This window comes from Haliotis asinina, chromosome 2, assembly GCF_037392515.1.
Source record: "Haliotis asinina isolate JCU_RB_2024 chromosome 2, JCU_Hal_asi_v2, whole genome shotgun sequence".
NCBI lineage: Eukaryota > Metazoa > Mollusca > Gastropoda > Lepetellida > Haliotidae > Haliotis > Haliotis asinina.
In genome coordinates, this window is record NC_090281.1 from 47,867,830 (window position 1) to 47,894,441 (window position 26,612).

A 26,612-nucleotide genomic window follows, 5' to 3' on the forward strand; every position below is an offset into this window, starting at 1 on the left:
TTGATCAAGTTCAATGATGTACAAGCTTTGCTCATACCACCTTCTTATATTTCGTGAGTGTGATGTTTCAATACTAAGAATATTCTTGTACTACTGTGAAACAAGTAGTCCTATTAATTTCATAAAGAGTGTCTATATTGTACTATCGGATAAAGCCGACTGTCAGATAAACAGGATTAAAGAGACTTGTCTGTATTAATTTATTCTGACTGCACACACATAAAAACGGATCACTAATTTTGGCATTTCATATCTTCTACTACCTTTACCATTCTATCATAAATTCAGGCGTTTTGCACAGTCAGCAAAGTCAATATCAATATAGTCATGCTGTAGTGTGTGTTGGGGTGGTGGGGTAGCCTAATGGTCAAAGTGTTCACTCGTCATGCTGAAGACCCAGGTTCAGTTCCCCACATGGGTACAATGTATGAAGCCCATTTCTGGTATCCCCTGCTGTGATATTGCTGGAAACTCAATTTACAACAAAAACAGTGAGTGAGTATGATTTTACCCTGTTGTTTTTAGCAATATTACAGCAATATCATGGCATGAGACACTAGAAATGGGCTTCACACATTGTGCCTTTGTGGGGAATCAAACTGGCATGGTGAGGGGATGCTTTAACTACTAGGCTACCCCACCAGGAAAGCAATGCCTGTAGAATTTTGTTCTGATGAGATGTACTCAAATTATTCTTCCTTGTATTTGACAAAGGGTTATATCTGCATTGTTTGTTGAAATTGATTTGGCTGAGATGCGGGTGTGTATAGAATGATTATTAACATGCACGTGTTCTCGACAGTTGGTGGATTGAACTGGCAATGAATGAGTTCAGTTTTGTGCAACACCCAGCAATATACCAGCTATATGCAGGTGGTCTGAAAATAATCAAGTCTGGACCAGGCAATCCAGTGATCCACAACATGAGCATCGATCTGCGAAATGTTAACCAATGGCATTTGTCAACCAAGTCAGCAAGCCTGACCACCCGATCTCCTTTGTTGCCTCTTGTGACAAGCATAGTTGTCTTTTATGGCAAGCATCAGTTGCTAAAGGGCTATTCTATCCCGACCTTCAAGGGTCGTTGGCAGTGAATGTTTAATATAATGCAGTTGCATCTGTCTATTGACTTGAACTTGGTTTGGGATTGACTCATTTGTCTATATTTGTCCATATTGGACAAATACTTCTCTTACCATAGACACCGCCACAGTGAACTTTGAATTCTTCAACACCATAGTCTGTGGCATACTGTAGGGTTTACTGTCTCAATATGGGTCCAGACACAGGCTCACTCTCACTGCATGTAAAGGAAGACTTTATGAGAGAAAACCGCATTGCACAGTCTTGATTTGACAGATTCCAATGTATTTTCATTGAATCTCTGACCGGTGTGTTTGTATAATATTTGACAATGATTCAATTTCCTTTATGATTATGATTTGAAAATCAAGTTGAGCTCAGCTAAATAATGTTGACAGACAGTAATAAGTTATGACTGTAAGTACATTGCATATCAGACACTCTCACACTGAAGGCACCTGTTCAATTCCCCAATTCAATTTAATAGGTGCAGTGTGTGAATTTCTGCTGAGCCTGCAGTGATATTGCTGGAATATAGCTATAAGCGACTCACTCACTCACTCACTCACTCACTCACTCACTCACTCACTCACTGTTTTCATTTCAGCAACGTACTACAGCTATTCAAAGTACTACGAGATGAAGACTTCGAACACAACATCCACATACGGCTTCTCACCATCTTTCGCTGCCAACTTCAACTACTTTCTGTCCCTACAGAAAACATGGCTAGCTTTCGGTAAGTTGTACAATTTTCTCTTTGCGGAAGTGGTCTCACTCAATGCAGCTGAATGCTCATGCTGTTGGCCACTAGTTTACCCAATCAAGGATGCTGTATATTGTTGAACAAATTTGGGGAATCATAATTATATTTTGGGATATTTTAATGGAAGGTAATGGAAGATTTCCTTCTCTAAAACATATATTCCCAAAACTATTCAAGACATGTGACTTTTTTTGCTCCATATAAATGAGCGTTTTAATGACCTTAAGCAACAACTGAATCTTTTACACAGATATATGATCTCTTTTCTCTGAAATGTCATATGCTTCATCTCATAGTGTTGATGAGATCTACTTGTTTACTTTTGAGGAAAACAAATCTATGTTTGGCTGTAATTTGTTTTTGGTTTTACATGTTTTTATGATAGTATTTTCAAAGTGAACGCCAGTACTGTGCTTGTATATAGCAAGTCAAGGTCCTTTATAACTTTTACATTGTGTACTCTTAAAAAAGAGTAGGGGAACCTGAACTGTCAATTTGGATAGGACGTACAAGCGTTAACAAACTTTTCAAGAAATTATTACATCTTATGTAGCACAACAATTTCTGACAATGTGATCCAGTAATCAGCCAATTACAACAATTGTTGGCTGCTGAAGGTGAATATTATCCAGTATCGTCCTTGATGTGTACTTGTTGATTGTTTCAGGGTGCATCTCGGCAACCATCACGACCATCTACCTTCTTCTTATTCTCTGTCTGTGCAGCAGGATCCGACTTGCAATCCAGCTCATCAAGGAGGCTAGCAAGTGGGTAATGAGAGGGCTTCATAGAAGATGGGAGGACTTCATGGGTGATGAGAGGGTTTCCTAGAAGATGGGAGGGCTTCATGGGTAATGAGAGGGTTTCATGGAAGATAGGAGGGCTTCATGGGTGATGAGAGGGTTTCCTAGAAGATAGGAGGGCTTCATGGGTAATGAGAGGGTTTCATGGAAGATAGGAGGGCTTCATGGGTAAAGAGAGGGTTTCCTAGAAGATAGGAGGGCTTCATGGGTAAAGAGAGGGTTTCCTAGAAGATAGGAGGGCTTCATGGGTAATGAGAGGGTTTCATGGAAGATAGGAGGGCTTCATGGGTAAAGAGAGGGTTTCCTAGAAGATAGGAGGGCTTCATGGGTAATGAGAGGGTTTCATGGAAGATAGGAGGGCTTCATGGGTAAAGAGAGGGTTTCCTAGAAGATGGGAGGGCTTCATGGGTAATGAGAGGGTTTCATGGAAGATAGGAGGGCTTCATGGGTAAAGAGAGGGTTTCCTAGAAGATAGGAGGGCTTCATGGGTAATGAGAGGGTTTCCTAGAAGATAGGAGGGCTTCATGGGTGATAAGAGAGTTTCATAGAAGATGGGAGGGCTTCATGGGTAATGAGAGGGTGTCATAGAAGATTGGAGAGCTTCATGGGTGATGAGTGCACATTGTGTGTGACGTGAAGGCCTCAGAGGTGATGGGAGGGCCTCCTGGGTGATGGAAGGACTTTATTGGTGAAACCAAGATATCGCGAGAAGCCTATGCGGAAAGCCTATTTGGTCGTTTGTCCCTTCTCACAAGGACATGTGAGAATCTGAGGTAGTATAGATCCCGAGCCACAAACAAGGACAGCTTCCAACATGGCAGACGTCTTTGAGACCCTGCTAGAGAAGTGTCCCATGTCTTGTTAGGAGGGTGATCTGAACTGGATAAACCTTAGGGATGGTCTCAGCTGAGTGTGTCTCAGTCAGTGATGTCAGCTTGGTGAGTTACAGTGGGTGATCTCACCTGGGTAGGTGGATGTCAGTGATGTCAGCTTGGTGAGTTACAGTGGGTGATCTCACCTGGGTAGGTGGATGTTAGTGTTTAGGTGGATGGGCCTTAGCAGCTGTATGGACTACTATGTTTGGTTGGCTGGTTTGTTGATTGATTTGCTAGACCACAATGATTGGATGGTTTGGTGTTGGGGGGATTGTTAAGATAGATAGTGACTCTGTTTGGTTTTACAGTTTTACAGTATTGCTTAGGCAATATGTCACAGCATGAAAGCCATGTCACATTTGGTAATGTAAGACACATTTGTTACAGGGCAATCGGCAGCATGTTCTCCACCTTGTTCTGGCCTGTCATTCCTTGGATCCTGGAGATCGCCTTCATAGCCTACTGGGCAGTCAGTGCAGTGTATCCTTCATACAGCACCAGCAACAACAATATTGTTTACTGCATAGAGTGACGTTTTGATAACAACGTAATGTAGCTTGATAACAATGTAAGATTCTAATAAAGTGGTATGTTTCAGTTTTGACTTACCAACATCTAGATTGCTGATCAAACAATTAACAACAATGTCTCTTTTTACTTTTGTCATTTATGGAACAGTTGATTCAATAAACTGATCTGGAAGACTGGGGTCAAAACTGGATAGATATACACATGAACATCCCAGCGGATCGTATATTTTAGCCCCGTGGAGTTATCCAACGTTTGTTTTCAAATGTTTTGTCTGATATCCCCAAGTACAAGGTCTCCGTACATGAAGCTAAGGCTTGGACGATACATTCTGTCACGATTTTACCTACAATATGACGTGTCTTGATACATACACCTTGAAGGAATGACACAGCATTAAGAATTGAAATAATTTATTTCTAGGTACTTGTGTATAACAATAACATTACTGTTATAAACAAGCAAGTAATTTTATCATACTTGCGTATATTTTTCTAGATAAGTACTTAAACATGTTTAAGATAATACTGTTTTGAAAAAAAGTTGAGTATCTTTTTGTATCGATACACCAGTCACCAATACGATAGCTGTATCAAACCTATATGTATCGCAATGCATTGGTGCATTGGTGAATCATCCCTGAGTCCTTCATGAAGTTGTGGACCAAGTAGCACTCTGTAAAGAATGGTTCAGTTGACTCAAGCCTTTCACACAATGTTACATTATTGAGTAGAAAATTTGTTTCAAAACATTGATTACATGAAGAAAGACGTTTTTTTTAAAAAGGCATATCTTTTGTCTTGTGTTTCTGCTTTATAAATATACACGTGCTTGCTGAAAGGATATGTCCCTAACATATAATGTTAATGATGAGGAACATAGTTAAAAATATCTATTTATCCTTATAAGTAGACATCCAAGACACTATTGGCTGTCCATCACAAAAACTTTTATTTAGTTAATCATATTTTTTATCTCAAGTCTTATATCTGACAGTAAAATTCTTCATCAAAATTTGAAAATCTGGTTGTATCTGGTTGAAAAATTCTTAGATGAAAAAATAATGACTTTTCTGTCAGAATGATCTGATCTGTGAGGTATGCATCTAAACCTTAAGTTTTATTATCCCTCACTGCAAGGTGGGAGGGAGATGGGGGTTTGAGCTTAGTTCATTAGTCCGAGGTGATGGGAACAGATTTTCTCAGTAAGCGTTGTGGACAAGGAAACGAAATGTGGTATGTGTTTTTAGGACATAGTAAGGGATCATGGAAGATCCGCTCAGAGGAATGGGACAGATTGATTATTCTTCATGCTGGAAGCAGCAGCGAGGGTTTCCTAGCTGGTTGGGATTTGGTGTTCAGAGGCAAGTCCAAAGACAATAGGAGTAGTATAGGGAATGACAGTTCTAAAACACTTCACATATAGAGTGTGCTAAAGCTAAGCAAAGCTAAGCAAAAGCTAACCAAAGCTAAGGAAATTTCCTTAGCTTTGCTTAGCTTTTGCTTAGCTTTGCTTAGCTTTAGCACACTCTATATGTGAAGTGTTTTAGAAATTTCCTTAGCTTTGCTTAGCTTTTGCTTAGCTTTGCTTAGCTTTAGCACACTCTATATGTGAAGTGTTTTAGAAATTTCCTTAGCTTTGCTTAGCTTTTGCTTAGCTTTGCTTAGCTTTAGCACACTCTATATGTGAAGTGTTTTAGAACTGTCATTCCCTATACTACTATAGGGACTACCATACAGAGATGAGTGGAAACATGTTGTTTTCGAGGAGGTTCAAAATTAGTTGGTTACAGCTTTGCTAAATAAATTAATCATTATCATCATCGACAATGCACCATATCACAGCGTGCAGTACCCAAACAGCAAACCTCTGACGTCTAACAATCCTAAGGGTGACATGATTGCTTGGTTTAAAAAATTCAAAGTGAGAGAAGGTCATGTGGAACTATTTTTTGTTATCACCATGTCATGGTAACCTAAATCCATTTGAGATGATATGGGATATCTAAAAGGTGATATTGCAAGATCAAAATACCACGTTTATCTCTTTTTGACCGATTTGCAGTGTAAAATCACTCTTGATATTTAGGCAGTGCTGTAAGAAGGTTACTGGTCTCGTGATGGTCTTCAGCAGGCAACTGTCGCACTCCTCGTTATTTTCATCAACTCTGACTGATGCCACAGATGATAAAGTCACTGTCAGATCATTCAGAATAGATTTTGAGATGCTCCCCTCCACACCGGTCTATTCACATTGCTGCTGTGCACCCCTCCATGCCAACTGTCAATTTAATGTTTATAATGATGAGAGTTTGTTCATTTCTAATTAATGAAAAGGTGTTTTGTATAGGTCATTCATGAATGTCTTGCCTTGTAATATTTAACTACCTTTCTAAACTGATATATTCAATCATGTATGGGGAACCTTTCTAATCAAACAGACTGTAGTGGAGGTGGTAGATGAGGGCCCCATTTTAGTACAACTGTTGTACCGTCTACTCTGTAACATCTACTTACGACAGTTGTAGTGCTATAATAGCTTAGTCTCCCGTGGACTTACATCTGGTGTGTTGTCATATGGTGTATACGGTGTATACAGTGTTGAGTCCCGGTAGACCATTACATCCTCAATACTCCTTGACTCGATGAGCTATGTGGCCTCCATGGGTGAAGCCAACTACTATAGCAACTCCACCAACACCTCCACAGATGGCGTCAACTACTACCTACAGAGGATACCCTGCACCCCAAGTGTATGTAGAAGTTTAGAAGGAATCTGATCTTTCATGTTTCCACCCTCAAACTCCCCCACCTCCCCAAATGCACCCTCCTCACTCACCCACCTCCTGAACCTCAAACACGTCTCTCAACTCCCCCACCTCCCCCAACTCACCAGTCTCCCCCACCTCCCTCAAACTCACCCACCTCGGTGATTCACCCACCTCCCCAAAACACCCACCTCACTCACCACTTTCAGCTCACCACCTCCCCTAGTTCATCCATCTCCCCCAAACTCGCCCACCTCAGTGATTCACCCACCTCCCCAAAACACCCACCTCACTCACCTCTTTCAACTCACCACCTCCCCTAGTTCATCCATCTCCCCCAAACTCACCCACCTCAGTGATTCACCCACCTCCCCAAAACACCCACCTCACTCACCTCTTTCAACTCACCACCTCCCCAGCCTCATCCACTTGCCCAAATTCACCTACCAGTCTATGTCACCCAACTCCCAACCTCCCCCAGCTCACCCACCACCTCAAACCTGCCAAAATTCCCAACTCCCCAACCCAGGAATTTATTTATTTTAGCAGCTGTTGATCTCTGAGTGGTTAATGTCCCTTCACTCCATACGCCTCGAGCTGCTTGTCTCTGTCATGGTCAAGGCATGAAGCTCATGCGACAATGATAATCTTGGAACCTGTCTGAAATAAGTTCTGACCTCAATAAATTTCAAATTCCTGTTTGCAGTTATGAATTCATTGAAAACATTAAATGATTGTCTTGTCTTATGATGCTATTTGCCTGTTGCAGAGTTCCACTGCAGGCTCAGTGTGTGAGTTCGTGAAATATGGGGGAGATGAGTAAGTACATACAGAAAAAAATGTAAAAGTTAAGTCTTTTTTAAAAAAATATATTAACAAAATGTATAGATACATTTACAGAAAATGTGCTGAAAATAAAAAATCCACAAAATGTCCATAGCGCTACGAGAATCATAAGCCTATGATAAACCAAAGGGTTACAGGTCGTAAGTTACAAACACTTTGAGGATTGGGACCACACAGCAGTATTTAAGGCCAAGACCAGTGTCCGTCAAATAGTTGTAGACTTAGGCTAGACACTTTTTTTGCAGTTGAACCTCTAGTGTGAAGGAAATCGTAGCTCTAGCTGAGATGATTGTAACTACAATGCCTTTACGCAGATGTGCGACATTCTTAGTGTGAAGGTTGTTTTGTACAGAGGCAGCCTGGTGACAGGTTAAACCAAAGATGGAAATTAATCCTAGTGGCAAGCGAGATGGAAATAAGGGATAGTTTTGGGTCTTTTTTTCTTGACAATTCAGAATTATTGTAAACTTAAGTTTTTTATTTCATGAGCTATTTTTTTCACAATAAATGTGATCAATGTTGATTCAACTATAGTTCCAGCAGCTATGTACTATTGGGAAATGTGAAAAACACCAGAGTTTGAGATTCTATAGCAGTTGTGATAATTGTAGTAACGTAGTGAAATAAAAATATATGTATTTTTTAACATCTTTTGTTTATACATCAGCTATTCACATAGCTAAACTTAAACAATAGATACAGATTTGTAGCTACTGCAGAAAAGATGTGTACGTGTCTGGTTAACTGTTTGTGTTCTTAGGTACACAATCGTCATGCAGGTGTACCTGTTGTTCATGTTCCTGTGGGTTCTCAACTTCATCATCGCTATGGGGCAGATGGTTCTTGCAGGAGCCTTCGCCTCATACTACTGGGCGTACAACAAGCCTGATGACATACCTGCGTTCCCTGTCATCGGCTCATTGGGAAGAACGCTCAGGTAGGTTGTCTTATGGATAGGATATACACTCATGTTGAAATGAGTGTTATGTTCTGAAGACATTTGAAGTTTCTACTATAAGTGTTCATCCAACACACCCAGTGCGTACTGTGCGTATTGCATGAATACATCTAGAAATGGGTTATGAGAGCAGGTGAAATACAAAGTAGTTTAACGTATAAAGATGGAGGTAGACAATACATCATCCCATTCTGCCTTGTTTGTTTGATTCGTACTATTCATTTGTTCATTTTCCGTTTGTTCTCATTCGGTTTTAAGCATTAGACCAGAAGGACTCATTTCATTGTTATACTTGGATACATTGGCTATGGTAGCATTAGATTGTTGAACTTATATTAGAACGCTGTAGTGTTTCAATATTAAACAATTAGAGGTTTCATTCATTTCTTTTTCAGTTCATTTTATTAATTCATCCACTTTAAAACGATCATATTTAGGTCCTTCTAAATCATTGCTAACAGTTGTCATGTTTAGTTCCTTGTCTGATGTAGGCCAGAGGAAAGTTTCAATAATTTGGTTGATTAGGCTTTCAGTTACAGTTATTACACAGCTCTGCACGTTTATTTCCACATGAACAACAGGTTGATATTCTGGCACGTCTTTTTAAAGTAAGGTTTAACACAGGTGTCTTACCTCAGACACTCATGTATGTTCTTGTTGTACCAGGGTGTGATGTTCAGGTATGTCGTTTTCATAGTAAGGATGTATGCTCTGGTATCTTATCACACTTCAAATATTCTAGATAAATCTACTGACCTGTCAACACTCAAGTCATAGATACCAAGAATACCTATCACTGATGAAGATGTTTTACTGATATACAGATTCAATATGCTTCCTCATCAGGTACCATATCGGATCCCTTGCCTTTGGCTCGCTGATCATAGCAATCATCCAGTTTATCAGGATTGCTCTGGAGTATCTAGACTCCAAACTCAAGGGATCTGAAAATGCAGTTGCTCGGTTCTTCCTACGGTGAGTATGTATGCCTATGCTCACCACTGCTCAGAGTTCTATGATAATGATATCAATATATTATGCATATTCAAAGAGTGACAAATCCATACCCGATAGCTTCCTCAAAACATTATTGTACCTTTTAAGAATCGTCTGAGAATTGGTCATCAACAAACATAACATTATACTTCACTGGTTCCATGTATATGATAAGTTGTTCATTGGTCTTGACTTGGGGCATGGGTTGATGTATCTTCGATGTTTGATTATGTTCCCTGAGTCCGAAGTGGACAACATATTTATCTTACCGAACACCTCAATGTTAATTTTGAACTGTTTGAAGCATGGGTACTGGATCGTACACTTCATCCAACCTGTGTGAATCAAATGATTCGAATCTTGCATGTTGCTGTTTTTCCCACAGGTATTGTCTTAGTAAAGTCACCGTGGTCAAATTCCCCTTCTTAATATTCACAGGGACTACATTTGAAAATATTTTCTAAAATTTTTTGGGGGAATGCAAGGCAAACTTTTTCGTAGCTGTTGCTAGATTTTGCAGACAACACATTTGGTACTTCATGGAAATAATTCTTTATCTTGAATACCATTAAATCACATATGATATACAGAAATTACCAATGTTTTTAGAATGCAAATTCATGGAAGGGAGATAACTCTGAATCTATTTTTCTTTGATTTGTACTCGATTTTCAAAACATTTAAAATTAACATTGGGGTGTCCGGTAGGATAAATATGTTGTTCACTAGTCCCTTGGGTCCCATGGGTTGATGTACCCTGGATGTTTGTTTTTGTTCCTTGAGCCTAAACATAAACAAACATCCAGGGTACATCACCCCTTGTTCCCACCCTGACCAGTGAACAACTTAAAATATACATATGGTATATAACAAAAGATGATAATGATGACATTGATGATGGCATTCTTGATAAATGGTTGAGGTGGGGTGGGAAGGAGCAGACCAGAAAAAATCTGGGGTAGAATAGGCCTTCTGCAACCCATGCTTGCCATAAAAGGCGACTCTGCTTGACGTAAGAGGTGACTAGCGGGATTGGGTGGTGAGGCTCGCTGACGTCGTTGACACATGTCATTGTTTTCCAATTGCGCAGATTCATGCTCATGCTTTTGATCACTGGTTTGTCTGGTCCAGACCTAATTATTTACAGACCACCGCCATTTAGCTGGAATAATGCAGGGTTCGATACCCCACATGGGTGCAACATGTGAAGCCCATTTGCTGGTGTCCCTGCCATGATATTGCTGGAATATTGCCAAAAGCAGCTTAAAACAAAACTCACTCAGTCACTCATTATACATGTAGTTGACTGTAGTTCGTTCCTGTTTCCAAATGTGGAAACATTCGGAATACATGTAGCTTTATTCAGGGATCTAAATTAATGTTGTTGAGTACTCTCTTTTACAGTTGTCTTAAGTGTTGTTTTTGGTGTCTGGAGAAGTTCATGAAGTTTCTCAACAAAAATGCTTATATCATGGTAAGTTTCCACTTTGTCTTTCATTGTCGAAGTCAAATATGCTTTATCTTTTGGGTGCAGATGTAATCTTTTATATGAATTTCATTATAATCTGTAAAAATCTATGAACTTCTTATGTTTTATAATTATATGCAGTATGAAGCTCTTTGTTGGTTTATATATAATAACGATGATGATGAAAAGTGGTTAATAATGCGATAAACTCCAGTCACTTGGTGAACAGCACAGCACAGCACAGCACAGCACATTATTACCCCGAATAACCCAAGATGTATGGGAGGCGCCTAGAAGTTTATAGTCACATGACTTATCCCATAGGTGCCCATTTTCTGTGAACAGGGACAATTTTGTATGCTAAATCCTTGAGTGACCTGGCAATATCACAATATAGTTACCCTTGTCCATATTTCAATGAGATCAATTCCACTTGAGGTCAGATAGCATAACAACTTTTCTCCTGGGGCTATCAAATTACATTTCCTCAAATATTTTCTCCTGGGACTATCAATTTATATTTCCTCAAATATTGTGGGTACTGTGTAGCTGTTTTGAGATTATCTAGTTAAACATGCTACCCTTGTCATCAGATTGCAGTTTATGGAAGAAACTTCTGTTTGTCAGCCAAAGATGCATTCTTCCTCATCATGAGAAATATTGTCAGGTGAGTTCCAGGCTCTATTGCCTAACAACAATTGGCACCATCTGAACGCACATTGCCACAAACACTGGGGTACCATGGAAGGGCTTACTAAACCATAAATAGTTATAAAAGGAAACTGTCTATCTGTGTGTGTGTGTCTTTGTGTGTCAGGGGGTGGGGTTGGGGCACGGAGAGAAAGAGAAAGAGAGAGATAAGCAATATTCTATCAAATTATTCTATAAATGTGTGCATTAATGTTTTTATAAATTTTGATGACCATGCTTGTCGTAAGAGACGACTGACAGGATTGGGTGATCAGGCTCGCAGACTTTGTTGACACATGTCATCGGGTCCCAGTTGCACACATTGATGCACATGCTGTTGATCACAGGATGACCTGGTCCAGGCTCAAGTATTAACAGACCACCACTCACTCACTCACTATAAATTTTGAATTCTTGTAATTTTCACTTTCAGGACAGTTGTTGTTGACAAGATGACAGATTTTATTCTGTTTCTCAGCAAACTTGTGGTGACAGCTGCCGTGTGTAAGTAATTACTGGATGCAGGGTGTAGGTCAACTCAATGAAGAGTCAGTTGCAGATCTTGCAATACTCATCTAGATATGTATGTCTGAGAGGATAGAGAATCACATGGCTGTTTGAGAGCTGGTCAAAGCTGATGATTTTAATTTACATATGACTGGCATTAGTCTTCAGGTAATAATGACACTCCAAAAGACTATACCACTGAAGTCCCTGCTCATCATAATATGAAGCCTTTTGAGCGCGTGAAACCACTTGGCTTTACTGCACGGTCGAGTTGCCATCTATGAAGTCAAGTGAAATCACGAAATATGCCATCTCTAGGAGTCAAGTGAAATCGAGATCTACCATTTCTGAGAGTCAAGTAAAAATTGATAGATCTATCACCTCTGGTAAAAAGTGAAATCAATAGATCTACCATCTTTAGAATTCAAGGTAAATCAAGATCTACCGACTGAAAGTCAAATGAAATCACTAGATCTACCATCTGCTGATCTAGTACCAACAATGGTTTCTTTGAGTCTTTGGACTTAATTTAATAGAAAGGCCTATGTTAGTCCTTTCTGAGTGATTCAAACAACCTTAAGCTATCTCACAACCATGTGTTGCAGGTGCTGGAGCGTTCTTCTGGTTCCAAGGCCAGGTGCCATTCTTCACCAACTACGTTCCTACACTAAACTACTACCTCACTCCTGTCATTGTGAGTACTCTCCCATTTGACCTCCAGCATCACATATGTAGTGATGTAGCTGCAGAGTTGTCTCCCTTAGACTTACCAGGGAGCAGTGACAAAGGTTTCAAAGAAAATATTGGCTCTGTTATGTTACCTACAATGTCCTCACCATAAGCTTTCTCACTGTAGTAATAAATGCTGTTTATTTAATGCTATTTAAAGCCACTAAAGTAGAGTCAACTCTCGTTTATCTGACATCGTCAGTTGCACAGCGAAAAGTGAGATTAACGAGGATGTCGGACTAAACAAATGAGACTAAGTTACATTTATTCAACTGGTTACCAATAAAAGTGTCGGATAAAGGGAGGTCAGATTAACGAGACTTGACTTTACTATTCATGATCACTTTATTCTAATAATACCTTATCACATCATCAATGGAGAACTTCCATGACTCTTCCTGCTAGAAAGTCCTCAAGTCTAAGCGTGTGTTGAATACCAATATATCACAACATTCAGAATACATAAAGCAATTTTCTTAAAAGATTTATGGCGTACACTTGTATTTTTACCTTCTTATTTCCAGGTTCAATTTTGAAGTGTGCTGTTGATTTTATCATGTTTGCAATGATTATTTTGGAAAAATCAAGCCTGAAAATATTTCATGCAATATAATTATGATTATAGCTTTCGACTTTTTTCCAAGAGCATTTGATACCATATGTAAGTGTTGTACAAGACTTCATTGAAGTCTATGAAAGACGTTTAGTAGTTAGACGAACATGAATACATGACATGTTTTATGGATAACTTCTTTTTTATTTATTATACAACATTTCAGTGCTATTTCTTGTTCCTTTATCTGGTGTATGGACAAGATTTTGGAGCAAGAATTAGCACTGAAACATTGTATTAAGAATACTAATGAAGTTGTTACCCATAAAATGTGTCATGTATTCAAGACTTGAGTGTGTTGTAACTCCCCTGTAACATTATCAAAGAATTCTCAATAAGTTTCTTCTCTCAACCTGACAGATCCTAACTGTGGCATCCTACCTTGTCGCTTGCTGCTTCTTTAGTGTCTACAGCATGGCCGTCACCACCATCTACCTCTCCTTCTGTGAGTACCGGGTAACTTTGTAGTGGAATCTAGAAGGGAATTTATACAAGACAGACTTGTTTTAAGATCTGACCAAAGTACTGTGTAACTTTGTGTAACTGTGTAACTCACCATATAACTCATTCATTCTCTCCTTTACTCACTCTGTAACTTACCCCTTACCTCATTCAGCCTTTACCTCACTCCTTTCCTCACTCACTCCTCACTTTCTCACTCACTCCTTACCTCACTCACACCTCGCTCGCTCACTCCTTACGTCACTCCTCACTTGCTCTCTCACTCCTTACCTCACTCACTCCCCACTTGCTCACTCCTTACCTCACCTCACTCACTCCTCACTTGCTCACTCACTCATCACTTGCTCGCTCCTTACCTCACTCACTCACTCTTCACTTGCTCACTCCTTACTTCATTCTCTCACTACTTCACTCACTCCTAACCTTGGTCTCTCACTCATTCCTTCACTCACTCACTCTCTGACTGTTACAGTGGAGGACCTGGAGAAGCATGATGGCAGCCCTGAGAAGCCATACTTCATGAGCAAGGAGCTGATGAAACTACTGGGCAAGCGGAACAAGTTCCTGGAATCAGAAAAGAAGTGTTGTTGCTAAGTCAAATTTCTGAGCAGTCTAGACATCGTGACATTTAGCCAAACAACTTACTAGTCTAGATAGTTTGAAATCTGAGCCAAAGAACGTAACTGTCCAAACAGAGTGAGATTTGAGCCAAAGATTTGTAGCCGTCTAAACTATGAGATTTCAGTCAAAGAACTGAGTAGTCTAGACTGTATGAGATTTAAACTAAACAACTTTACTGTCTATTTTTTAATGAGGTCCTTTGCAATACTTGTGAACAACTATAACCACAGACCCTTTAGGATACTGCCATCAGAGATTGAAGTGATATCACTGAAATGCATTTACAAACAAACTGTCTTCTCTTTAAGGACTACATCATGTGATCAGTATGTGAAATAGCTAGCAGCCTACTAGCCCCTGACTAGTGAAAATCCTGTTTGGCCAGTGAATCTCCACAGTCACTGGCCGGACTCACTTGTCCTTTTTTAAATAGATCATCTTGTATGACATGTTCAGTTATTATACACTGTTAAATCATGCAGGATTATGCTCTGATAAATGATGGTATTTTGCTTTTTTTTATCCTTTGCTTAGTTTCTGGACTCTTGTAACTGTCAGTTATAGCTAGCGCAACTGACTAGCAAAATATGGAAACTATTTCGCAACCTTCGGGAAAAGGTATTTGAGTTTTACTGTCCAGGTTTTGTATGAGAGGTAACCAGACGTGATATCCGTTCATATGAGTAATTACCAAACTGATTTTTTACTTCATATTGTCCGTCCAATTTATATGAATGTGTATTCTTGCTGCAATATGAAATATGCCTTGTGTATGCTGTGATTGTCATTAAGGATTCTTCCTGACTTTTAATAAATTGTGAGAGATGTTGCTTGAATTCCCTGGATGTAAATATGTATATACACATGTTAATACTCCAACATGTAATAAAATTCTGCTCCTGGTGAGAAGTTCAGCTTCAGTCTTGTTTGTTTTCAAATGTACTTCCGTTGAAGTAGACCAGGTTTTCTTGGATAAATGTCTGTCAACAAGCGCTTGATGGCCTACAGAACAGCCTCTATTGATGTACCCAGATCCCTTGAATCTGTATATATTGTACGGGGATGCAAGTGGTTGTTGTATTGGTGCCTTTTGGCACAGGTCCATCGTGATGATGTTTCAAATTTCGGAATCACAGATGGAGAAAAACCAATTCAGGTTTTGTCCCATAAACTGACACTGAAGACTGCTGATCCACTGTCTGGAAGGAAGCATTTGCAATGCCCTAAAATAAACTGACCATTTGTTACAATCATTATTGAAACTTTGCTCGGAAAGAGGTCCACCCCAGATGGCTTACCATTCTTCACCCATCTCCTGTTCACACTGGCAACTTCAGCCAGGCTAATACATGTATTAGCAGTAAGTTGAGTTTTTACTCTCACTTGTGACATCAAACATCTTCTTTCTGTCTAAACTACCATTTAGCAGCACCTTGTAATCCTGTTTCCTCCTGTCAAGTACAATGTTCTTATCTCAACATGTAGTGTCACTTCCATGGGAAGGGGATAGGCCAATATGGCCACAAAAAATTACCCCGTTGACCCTAGTCAAAGAGACAACAACCCCTAGTCAGAATGACCGTAGAAAAAGTCAAAATGTCCATACATTATTTTTTCATATTTATATGTATTGTTCTTGATACTTTGAGGATGGTACTTATGTACCACCACCTTGGAATGTAATCATGATGTCATGATCGTTTGCCCACAAGCTGACACAAGTTATCAATAACACTTTGTTACAACTGTAACCCAGCATCAGGACACCTTTGCTGCGGGCTCTTCACCACACTTCAGGGGACACAAGTGAAGATGAAGGTAAGATGCATAAGTATTATTAAACTGACCACTCATCCTTTAACTGGTCGGTTACTAATGAACATGTGTTTACATAAGTTGTGAAACATTCATTAAAATGTGAAACCAGAAGTGCCTTGTTAACTAATTAAGCTTTAATTGATCAATCAAATATTAATATCTGTGAGAGTTGTAATTGTTCTCTAGGAAGCAGCCATAGCAAATCTACAGGCATCTGAACGCTACACTGCTGAAAAGCCGACCAAGTAGGTTTTAGGCGACAATCCAGTACAAAAGTGCATGTGAAAAAAAACTATATATATATACATATATACTCTTCAAAAAAAAAGTAGCAGTCTTTACAGACTTTCCAAACCTGATTGTCCAGAAAGTATTTTGTATAAAGAGAGAGGGACAGTGAAAACTGCTAGTATCTGCACCTAACCGTGTAAAACTCATTAAAGATGAGTCGGCTGTTGTAGGAGAGAGTGATATTCCATCCCAACCTTGTGTGGAGTACCTTGGGGTGCACCTAGATCTGCCACAAATTTTCCATAACCACATCACCAGTTTATCATGTGTTTGCTTCCTTGACATGCGCCGACTTGCTTTTATTAGACCATATCTCACTGATGACGCAGCAGCCAGTCTTGTAAATTGCTTTATCACTTCATGGCTGGACTACTGCAATTTTTTTAATTTTGTCTCCCAGTTGACGAGATCGCTCGACTCAAGCGAGTACAGCACTGTGCAGCTCGTCTCGTGATGAAGTGACGAAAGCATAATCATGTAACTCCCATGCTGCAGCATCTGCATTGGCTGCCTATCGCATTTCGATGCAAATACAAGACTGCAACACTGGTGTTTCGCCATTTTGATGGTTCACTAACGCCATGTCGCTAACCTGTCCAGAGAACTTTCTACATATAAGGCTCCACGAACCCCAGTGAGAAATTGTTAAAAGGTCCGAATTACAACTTAAAGTCAGCTGGACTGAGCTCTTTCAAATACAGTGTGCCCTCAGTTTGGAATGCTCTTCCAAGTGAACTCAGCAATTCCCAAGTGCATTCAAGACTGTTTTAAAAACATTCTTATTTAAACAGGCTTACCCGTAGTGTGTTCTTTTCTATCCAATTTTGTTTTTGTAAGAGAAATGCGCAAAAAGTCCTTTCGGAGATTAGCGGGATATGAATGCTATCCACGATTACCTGGTGTGATCACAATGGCCACCGATAACAGCTCGGCAGCCATGGCACATAGACGGGAGATTTTGAAACCAGTCTTGAGGAATGTTTTGATACTGTAACTGAAGTGCTGTGTGCAGTTCTTGTAGTTTTGACGTTTCAGATTACGCTAGCGCAAGTATCGTTGAAGAATATGCCATACAAATTCAATTGGGGACAAATCGGGCGATTGAGAAGACCATTGGTAACACCTGAATGTTGTTTTGCTTCAAGAAGTTCTGGCAAACCCATGCAACGTGAGGGTGAGCATTGTCATGCTGGCAAGATCCCACGCTGACATTGTGTCAAAATGCTTCGTCGAACCGTTCATCTGGCAAAGAGTCAGACTCCCCGAAGCTGATTGCGCTCTGTCGGGTCGGAGATTCCCTTCAGTCCAGGGGCTGTTGTGGATGATGCATCTGCGGCGCGTAAACAAAGATGACTTAACTGGATGTAGCTTTCCTGGGCCGCAATGGTAGCTAATTAAGGTCGACCCGACATAGGTCTGTCATTTACACTGCCAGTAATGTTGTACTGGGTCCATAGGCTTCAGATGGTCTGCCTGGACACGCCGACATGTCCTACCACCTCATTCTACAATGCTTCTTGAAAAAAACGGCCGATGATATGTGGTTTTATAAGTCTGTCGGTCTTTTTCTTCGTCTATAGTGACTTAAAACGAAGTATATGGAGTACCGTTTATACGGATTTTTATTGCCCAGTCACGGGCTTCTGATTGGCCTGGTACACGATTTTATGATTCAGGTGTAAGTCATGTAGAGTGCGTTTTAGCGTTTCACTACAACCTTTCCATTCTTATACGTTTTGTCGACGGACACTACACCTGCATATGTATTGGCCTGTGCAAATGTTTTCCTAACATTCAAATTGTTTTTATGTCAAGTTTCGGGTTTTGCAGAGTAATATATTGTCGCCCGAAAAACAGTGTGTTCCAAGTCCACTTGTTGAAAAAACGAGCTATGGGTTATGACGCTAAAGCTTAGGTGTTAATCTGATATCTTCTGATAAAAGGTAAGAAAATTGGATTTGATTCAGTGTTTGGGGTCAATTATCTCCAACTTATCCAATGTCTGTTTAAATGACATAGACCACTCTGGTTTTCAGGCGACGATACGTCTTGTTATTTGTTGACAATATGATTTGTTGATGTGTTATAAATCAACGTTCTTTTGACATTTGTTACACCTTGAGAATACACCAGTGGTAAAATGTATGACTGTTCTGATGTGGATGTTTTGTGGGAATTTAGACGTGTGGCCATTTTGACTAGGATCCAGTGGGAAGACGCCTTTACTACCTGCACCAACACGACCAAACGATTTCCCAAATGTGCTTGGATTTTCTTTCCCACATTGTCCAAATGTGCTTGGATTTTCTTGCCCATATTGTCCAAATGTGCTTGGATTTTCTTGCCCATATTGTCCAAATGTGCTTGGATTTTCTTGCCCATATTGTCCAAATCCTAGTGTATAATAACTAGGTGTTTTCGTGTTGGCTGCTGCACACACCTACCAAACATATTCCGTTTGTTCATATATTCGTATTTCAAACCAACTTTCTTCAGTTTTACATTTACACATCATATGCACATGTGATTTCACAGCTTACTGACTGCTTCATTCCACTGGCTGTTTTCTTTTCTTGCACCTCTTATTTCTGAAAGCAGAACTATTTTAAAACACTTTTAGGTTGGTAAGGACATTTCCGTTTCAGAGTACGCGGCATGCAGCTTCTTCTGTTCCTTAATGCTCTGTTTCAGGTTTCGTATGGTGTCCTCCAGCTGATCTGAGCATTCCTCTGAACTTGCAGAACTAACGTTCACGTATACCTCATCTGTCAACACCTTCACATACGACTCCTCACTTGTCCCATCCTTCACAGGCTGTTGGGTAAAAATGACCTAGGTCCAAAACATACTGGTCAAGAAACAAGGGAGAAATGCTTACTTAGTTTTTAAAAGTTTTTCCATTGCCATACATACAGCAAATGTTAAGGTCTTATGACAAAATGATGCTTTGAAAATGCTGATATAAACATCACAAGAAATGCATGCCTAAAGATATGCATTATAAGTTACATAATGCATCACATTGTGAAATGAAATAATCTAGGCATAACGATATTTATAAAGTCGGACCTGCACAAAAATCACATCAGTATGAAGATTTACTTTGTACTCTGTACTTTTTTGAGTTGAGTCCCATCCGGGATTCGAACCCACACCCACTGAGTTCAAATGTAACATCCTGTTCATTTTTAAAATACAATCATAATAAATAATGGCAGATGTTGTGTTGATCAATTGAAGTCGACATGTACTAACATTACACCTTTGTCATCGTCGACATTCGAAAAAACTTTTTGGTTTAAAATTCTTTTTTCGTATGTCCAAAATAGAATACAAAGGCTAACACCAAACGTTCACACGAGTGATAATACTATCGAAATAACACGGAAAAGGTTCTACTACGATGAAACCAATAAAAAACATATTTACACATTCATCATAATTTGCTTCATCATCATAACACAAGGAAAAATTACCTGGAGGTAATAAACAGCTACAATTTTCCCCGTGGCAGTAGCCATGTTTCATGTCATGTCACATATGTTAACAACTTTGGGTTTCTCAATATTTTGTTGCAATACCTTAATTTTACTCTTGAAAAGCTTATTTCTTACCAAGCAACATTTACTGTGTTAAGAACATTTCATTAGGTTTAGTGAAAACAATTCATTCGAGGAAAAACAAATTTTCGTCAACTGTACCTCGCCTTGAGCGAGCAGCTGATGTTTACCACAGGAATGCAAAGGAAAATAACTCTACTCACTTACACTATGAAAACCTTCAGAGTACTCTCCCATGTTACAATTGCCACGTATGTTCCGGTCTCTCCTACAAGTTTACGCTACTAGTGACGTAAGCGACCTTCGCTGCACACTGCAAACTGTTCACTCATCCAGCGCAACAGCTGTATATAATCGATATTAGACGATGTAAAGCTGACAAAGTAATAATTTCAGGTATATCGATTTCAAAAGAGCAATTAAATGAATCTATGTACTCATTACCCTTCTCATTGATTCCCAAATATGCTGGAAATGATACATTCAGCTTTATGGATTTCAACTTCTTGTTTATTACGTTAAACGACATTTCGATGTAGATTCCTACATCGTTATCAAGCTAAAGGTCAATACAACCAAATAGTCAGAAGCTTTAAATACATGGTATGACAAACGGTGGCTTAACATTAACAACAGCAAGCCGTTACATAATTGGAAGAAGTCAGTAGGGAACTAAAACAACGAATAGCATTGTGATGACGCTGGAATGACACCGGACATCATTGTTACAAGTTTTTCAAATACCTCCTTCTACAGGCATCTGCCTGTTTCACCTTACATACACACATAGATAAGTGTATAGATACCCAGGGATTGCTGTTCCATTTGAAGCATCTTCTTACATGTACGACCGACTGTATCATCTCCTGTAGTACAGCCATTCCTTGGATCATATTCATTACTCTCTTGGTAAAGGTGAACTATCACAGGGATCTCATGGTAACGATAATTGACATACTATTTATTGTCTTACCCTCTCATCAGTGATTAGAAATTAACTCAGTTTTGACAGCATGTTGAAGAAAGAAGAAGCTATAAAAAAGCTGAAGCTATAAAACGAAAAGTATAGTGATTGAATCTATAGGCCTTTGTGAAACAAGTTTCATGGAATGGAAAATAAAAGAAATCGTACGACGAAGTTACATACACAGAATAAATCAGATTTTACTCCCTTGTCACTTAGTACAAATTGTCACTAAATTTTATTTCACATTCAGTCTTGACTGCAGTTTCATTAAATGAGAAACTGCTTCTGCGTACGCAGGTACAGTCGTGGTGCCTGTGGATACATCATTCTGTCAATTCTGCTGGTGGTGGTGCAGTATTTCCTTCTCTGTCCAGCACCATACTGGACCATGCGGATTTCATAATAATGATTATTTTTGTTCTGACCCCAGAAAGGACAACATTTCAAACAGGTTAGGATGGGCCTTTGATATGATTTTCTTGAGACCTCAATGCCACCCTTCCAAACGGTTGTTCCAGTTGGGTCAGTTGTGTCATACTAGTGGTTCCAGGAACGGAGTGGTAGATCGCCTTCGACCCTGAACGTCGTTACATAGTCAACAAGCTGGAGACAGAGAGGGTCATCTGATATACCGGCGAGGGCGTTGAGTCACACGTCTTCTTCTAGAAGCAAAGAATCAAAACATTATTAGATAATATATAAAACACATATATGTAGAAAAAAAATCAAATGTGAAAATATTAGCATACTCTTTTATTATTTTCAGAAATTTGTAAAGAGATACTTACACTATTAACTGGCACCAACGGCAGTACGACTGCACGCCGAACAAACTTGGTGATGTCCACGTCCTGGTTGTAGATCGACTGCAAACCAAATGCCCGTCTTCCTCCAAATACACTGAGCGTAATGGAACAGACAGCCTTTCCCGTCAGCGGTGGGGAAAATGGTCGTATTCTTTGCGGCAACTTCAAAGTCCATCTAAAACAGAAAAAAATACAAAATAAAGAAATGTGAAAATTATATAGGGCAATTTATGCGGAAAAGTTAAATTCTTACAGATCATGTTCTCATATTTTGCTGTTACGAAAGTATGTATACCTGTATGACGTTTGGTGTCAAATGAAGTCCTCTTGTGGCGGTTGCATCCTTCAGCAGACGAAACGCACGGCTGTAGGTATCTTTCGTCTTGTTAGGCAAGAGGAAGGGACTAGAGGAGTCATTTGACCATGGATGGTGTATAGTTGACGAAAGATAGAGGTTGACACGTAAAATGTCCCATCACTGTACATAATGTCTACGGCTCACAAATGTTCAAGGTTGGCGGTGGTCGTCATCCCTAGAATCTTGTCGTGGTCACCCTCATTTATGATGACGAAAGGTTCCCCAGCGTCTGTCACTGCATATTCGGCTGGAATTACGATCACTAGTCGTGATTTGGGGATTGCAGGAACGGTTGAACGGCGGGCACGGCACAGCATCTTTCAAACGCTCCAATGTTTCTTGCACCTGACGATATAAGATCCCAAATATTAATAGTCTATACATTAGACGATGTTGAATAAGAAACGTTTTACTCTCTTGTTATATGTTACAGTTATTATCACAGCGGACATTTATAGCTTTACATCATTGTTCACAGGTTCGTGGTTATGCACGCCAGGATGCTTGGTTACCATGTCATCAACAGTTGAAACTGTGGAGTTGCTGGTCTTCTCTATACATCTGCAGGACATCCAGGATGTTTGGTTACCATGTCATCAACAGTGGAAACTGTGGAGTTGCTGGTCTTCTCTATACATCTGCAGGACATCCAGGATGTTTGGTTACCATGTCATCAACAGTGGAAACTGTGGAGTTGCTGGTCTTTTCTATATATCTCCAGGACATCCAGGATGTTTGGTTACCATGTCATCAACAGTGGAGTCAGTGGAGTTGCTGGTCTTCTCTATACATCCCCAGGCCATCCAGGATGTTTGGTTACCATGTCATCAACAGTGGAAACTGTGGAGTTGCACGTCCTCTCTATACATCTCCAGGACATCCAGGATGTTTGGTTACCATGTCATCAACAGTGGAGTCAGTGGAGTTGCTGGTCTTCTCTATACATCCCCAGGCCATCCAGGATGTTTGGTTACCATGTCATCAACAGTGGAAACTGTGGAGTTGCACGTCCTCTCTATACATCTCCAGGACATCCAGGATGTTTGGTTACCATGTCATCAACAGTGGAGTCAGTGGAGTTGCTGGTCTTCTCTATACATCCCCAGGCCATCCAGGATGTTTGGTTACCATGTCATCAACAGTGGAAACTGTGGAGTTGCACGTCCTCTCTATACATCTCCAGGACATCCAGGATATTTGGTTACCATGTCATCAACAGTGGAGACAGTGCAGTGGCATGTCTTCTCTATAATCTGCAGGACATCCAGAATGCAGCACTTCGCTTACGGTTCGTTCGGAACATGTACCTTAGATATCTGCCACCTCGTGACGTCGGAATGAACTTATATTCTAAATGCTGGTTTGCCATGATAAAAGTGATGAATTTGATAGTATGCCAGCATATTATAGCCCGAAACCGTTGAGGTAGTGTTCACTTATACCAATCAGTGTCCATCTAAGTGAGTTTATATCAACCTTATTGATGTGTGTCATGTAAGAAACTCAGGCTGAGTTCATGTCACCTATTTCGTTAGGTAGTTCAGAATTTAGTATTACCCTGAAAGTTAATCCCTTAAAGCAACATGCAACGTAAGCTCCCAAACATCAAAGGGTTTTTATTGTAATAACAAATGTCTACTTCCCAGTAAGACACCATCTAAAGCAGTGATTCTAAATGACCTGGAGACACGTGATTGAGCGTATGTAGGGACGTAGCCTGTCAAACAGACCCTGAAAGCAAATACATCCAAGTCCACGCAAGTCTAGAAAATGTCGCAAGTCTAGATTTCTACAGCTTCAGGTCTCAGGGCCTTTTCCTTATATTTGCACTATGAACTTTCTGTAAACTATGTTTTTTTTTTGAGAGACTACTCCGTGACACATATTAGGTGAGTCAGGACCAGACAAATGACCCCGATTTGCGTATATGGGAACGCCCTCTAGAACATTCCATTTGAAACAGGATCGAAACAGGGTATAGTCTCAATATTAAAAAGTGGAATTTCCTCGTGCGAACCGTGTTTTGATAGTTATATCATACCTGCTTGACAAGTATTAGGTGAGCCAGTGCAGTGAACGCGTTTGTGACAAGAAGGCGGGTCAAGTAATCTGGGCCCGTTCTTCAAAGCGATCGTAGAGCTACGACTGTCATAACTCTTTGTTAAAGTGTCGGAGTTGCGATCATCGTAGCGCTAATGGTTTACAGATAACTAAAATGATACATAGCCTTAATGTAGAATGATTAATTAAAGTACTGTATTGCGAACATAACGATAAAGGTAATAGTATAATATGAATTTCATGATCAGCGTTTTTCTTTCAGTGCAAAACTATACTATTAGTTTTGAAGCTGTGTTTCAAAGATTCATCAACATTCAACTCAACTATAAACATGTGTTAACATGAACAATTGCAAGATAGGTTTGGATGAACTGCTTGAGCTCAAAACCTCATGTGACCTCCAATAACTAAGTTTCTTAACTACAGTGTCACCATAGTCGATAAAATGTATACCGGTAAGACTTTGGCCTTTATGATAACATGACAACATTATACAACAAACAATGCATGGTCACTAAGAACCAGAGGCTTTACTAATAAGACCAAATGCAATATTGGTCAAAACTCTGAAGTGGAATGCACAAAAGAGAAGCCAAATTTATAGATGTCAGTTTCTTTATTGTGAATAGCACGATGTTTCGGAGAGTACGCTTGCTCGTACATGATGTTGATGAAGGAGCAAGCATACACACCTAAAGTCGCGTTATTTACAACAAAAAGTTGACATCCATATATCTTGCTTTTCTTGAAAGATAGGTCGATTTCAGGCCACTTATTTCTCCAACAGTTCACATAAAAACCACTAAAAAGCACCAAACAAAGCATTTGGTTGAATTTTGCATTTTGGCGCTTTTGGAGCCACTTATAAAGACATTTCCACCTGTAATATGTTACATGAAACCTGAGCACATTTTGTTGCTACGGAAATCAAGGGCAGATAATTCAAAGGGAGCTAACTCTGGATGGCCCAATAAATTGCAGAATCACCATAGCCATATCGCGATAATCGTATCGCGAGATACTGCACCGGTATATACCGATTTACCGGTAATATTGCACAGCCAAATATCCTTGACTAACGGAATAATGTTGATGTATCTTGCACACTGTTGTAGCTTCTCATATCGCATCACTTTTGGCCACAGAACATATGTTAGATCCTTATTTCCTCTCATTAGTGTTGATGCCTCTAATAGCAGGTCATGGAGCTCAGCATTCCATGCATCTTTATCTATGTTCTCTCTCAGTAAGATATCAGCAAAATGTGTGGTTATCTCAGCCACCTCATGTGCACCATATGAAGCAAAAGAGTCTTTATCATCATGCCATTTGACAGGAGAAAAGATATGGAAAGCTTCAATCGAATTTCCTTTTCCCTCAAATTCATGTATTCTAGCATAGAGATCTTCAGCTGTTTTAACTGCAACAGATTTCACCTCTGTGAGCACCTTCTTGATGACGCTGGTTAAATTAGAGTTACTGACCCTACCTCTTTTGAATTCCAGTTTGACCCCACTGTATCTTCCGTCTGCTTTTACATGAATCTTTGATAGTAACTTCCATCCAATATACAACACAAGGGGCTGCTATAACATCTAAGGCACATCTTGCATACCTTTGGCAACTACTCCGCCCCTTTTTGTCCATCATCACAGGGGCTCCTTCTGATGTGAAACCTACAACATAGTCTTTCCATTTCTCAAAGCTTCCTTCTTTCAGTAGACCTTCATTTATGGTTGAATAAATTCCACTGGCATCTGCCTTCTCCACTCACCTCACACACAGATATTTGGTCACAGGTTTCATTTCAGTCTGATCAATGTATCTCAGATGTATGATTTCTTCCTCTATCACAGAAGGGTATGAGCTGCCATCAGAAAGTACACTGAAAAGGCCACACTTTTTGACATCCCTCATATTGTCATTTGTAAAATCCTTTGCTATATATTCAATAAAGATCTTGACTTGCATCTCACTAGCATAATTTGAAGTCAAATCTACATCAAAGCTAACACTTGTGAAATGAGTGTAGTTGTTGA

At 39.7% G+C, this 26,612-nt stretch overlaps 1 protein-coding gene across 1 annotated transcript in view; it reads left to right on the plus strand.

The window, feature by feature from the left end:
- LOC137272594 (choline transporter-like protein 2) overlaps positions 1-15,621 on the plus strand; it is a 39,172-nt gene extending 23,551 nt beyond the window's left edge. Inside the window, exons 11-23 of the mRNA XM_067804985.1 lie at positions 1,691-1,822; positions 2,517-2,616; positions 3,915-4,007; positions 6,705-6,807; positions 7,592-7,641; positions 8,429-8,605; positions 9,473-9,601; positions 11,027-11,096; positions 11,684-11,757; positions 12,214-12,284; positions 12,893-12,981; positions 13,990-14,074; positions 14,564-15,621. Coding sequence (XP_067661086.1) covers positions 1,691-1,822; positions 2,517-2,616; positions 3,915-4,007; positions 6,705-6,807; positions 7,592-7,641; positions 8,429-8,605; positions 9,473-9,601; positions 11,027-11,096; positions 11,684-11,757; positions 12,214-12,284; positions 12,893-12,981; positions 13,990-14,074; positions 14,564-14,685 — 1,295 coding nt within the window. The 3' untranslated portion in view covers positions 14,686-15,621. The remainder of the gene's footprint in view (positions 1-1,690; positions 1,823-2,516; positions 2,617-3,914; positions 4,008-6,704; positions 6,808-7,591; positions 7,642-8,428; positions 8,606-9,472; positions 9,602-11,026; positions 11,097-11,683; positions 11,758-12,213; positions 12,285-12,892; positions 12,982-13,989; positions 14,075-14,563) is intronic.
- The last annotated feature ends 10,991 nt before the right edge of the window (positions 15,622-26,612 follow it).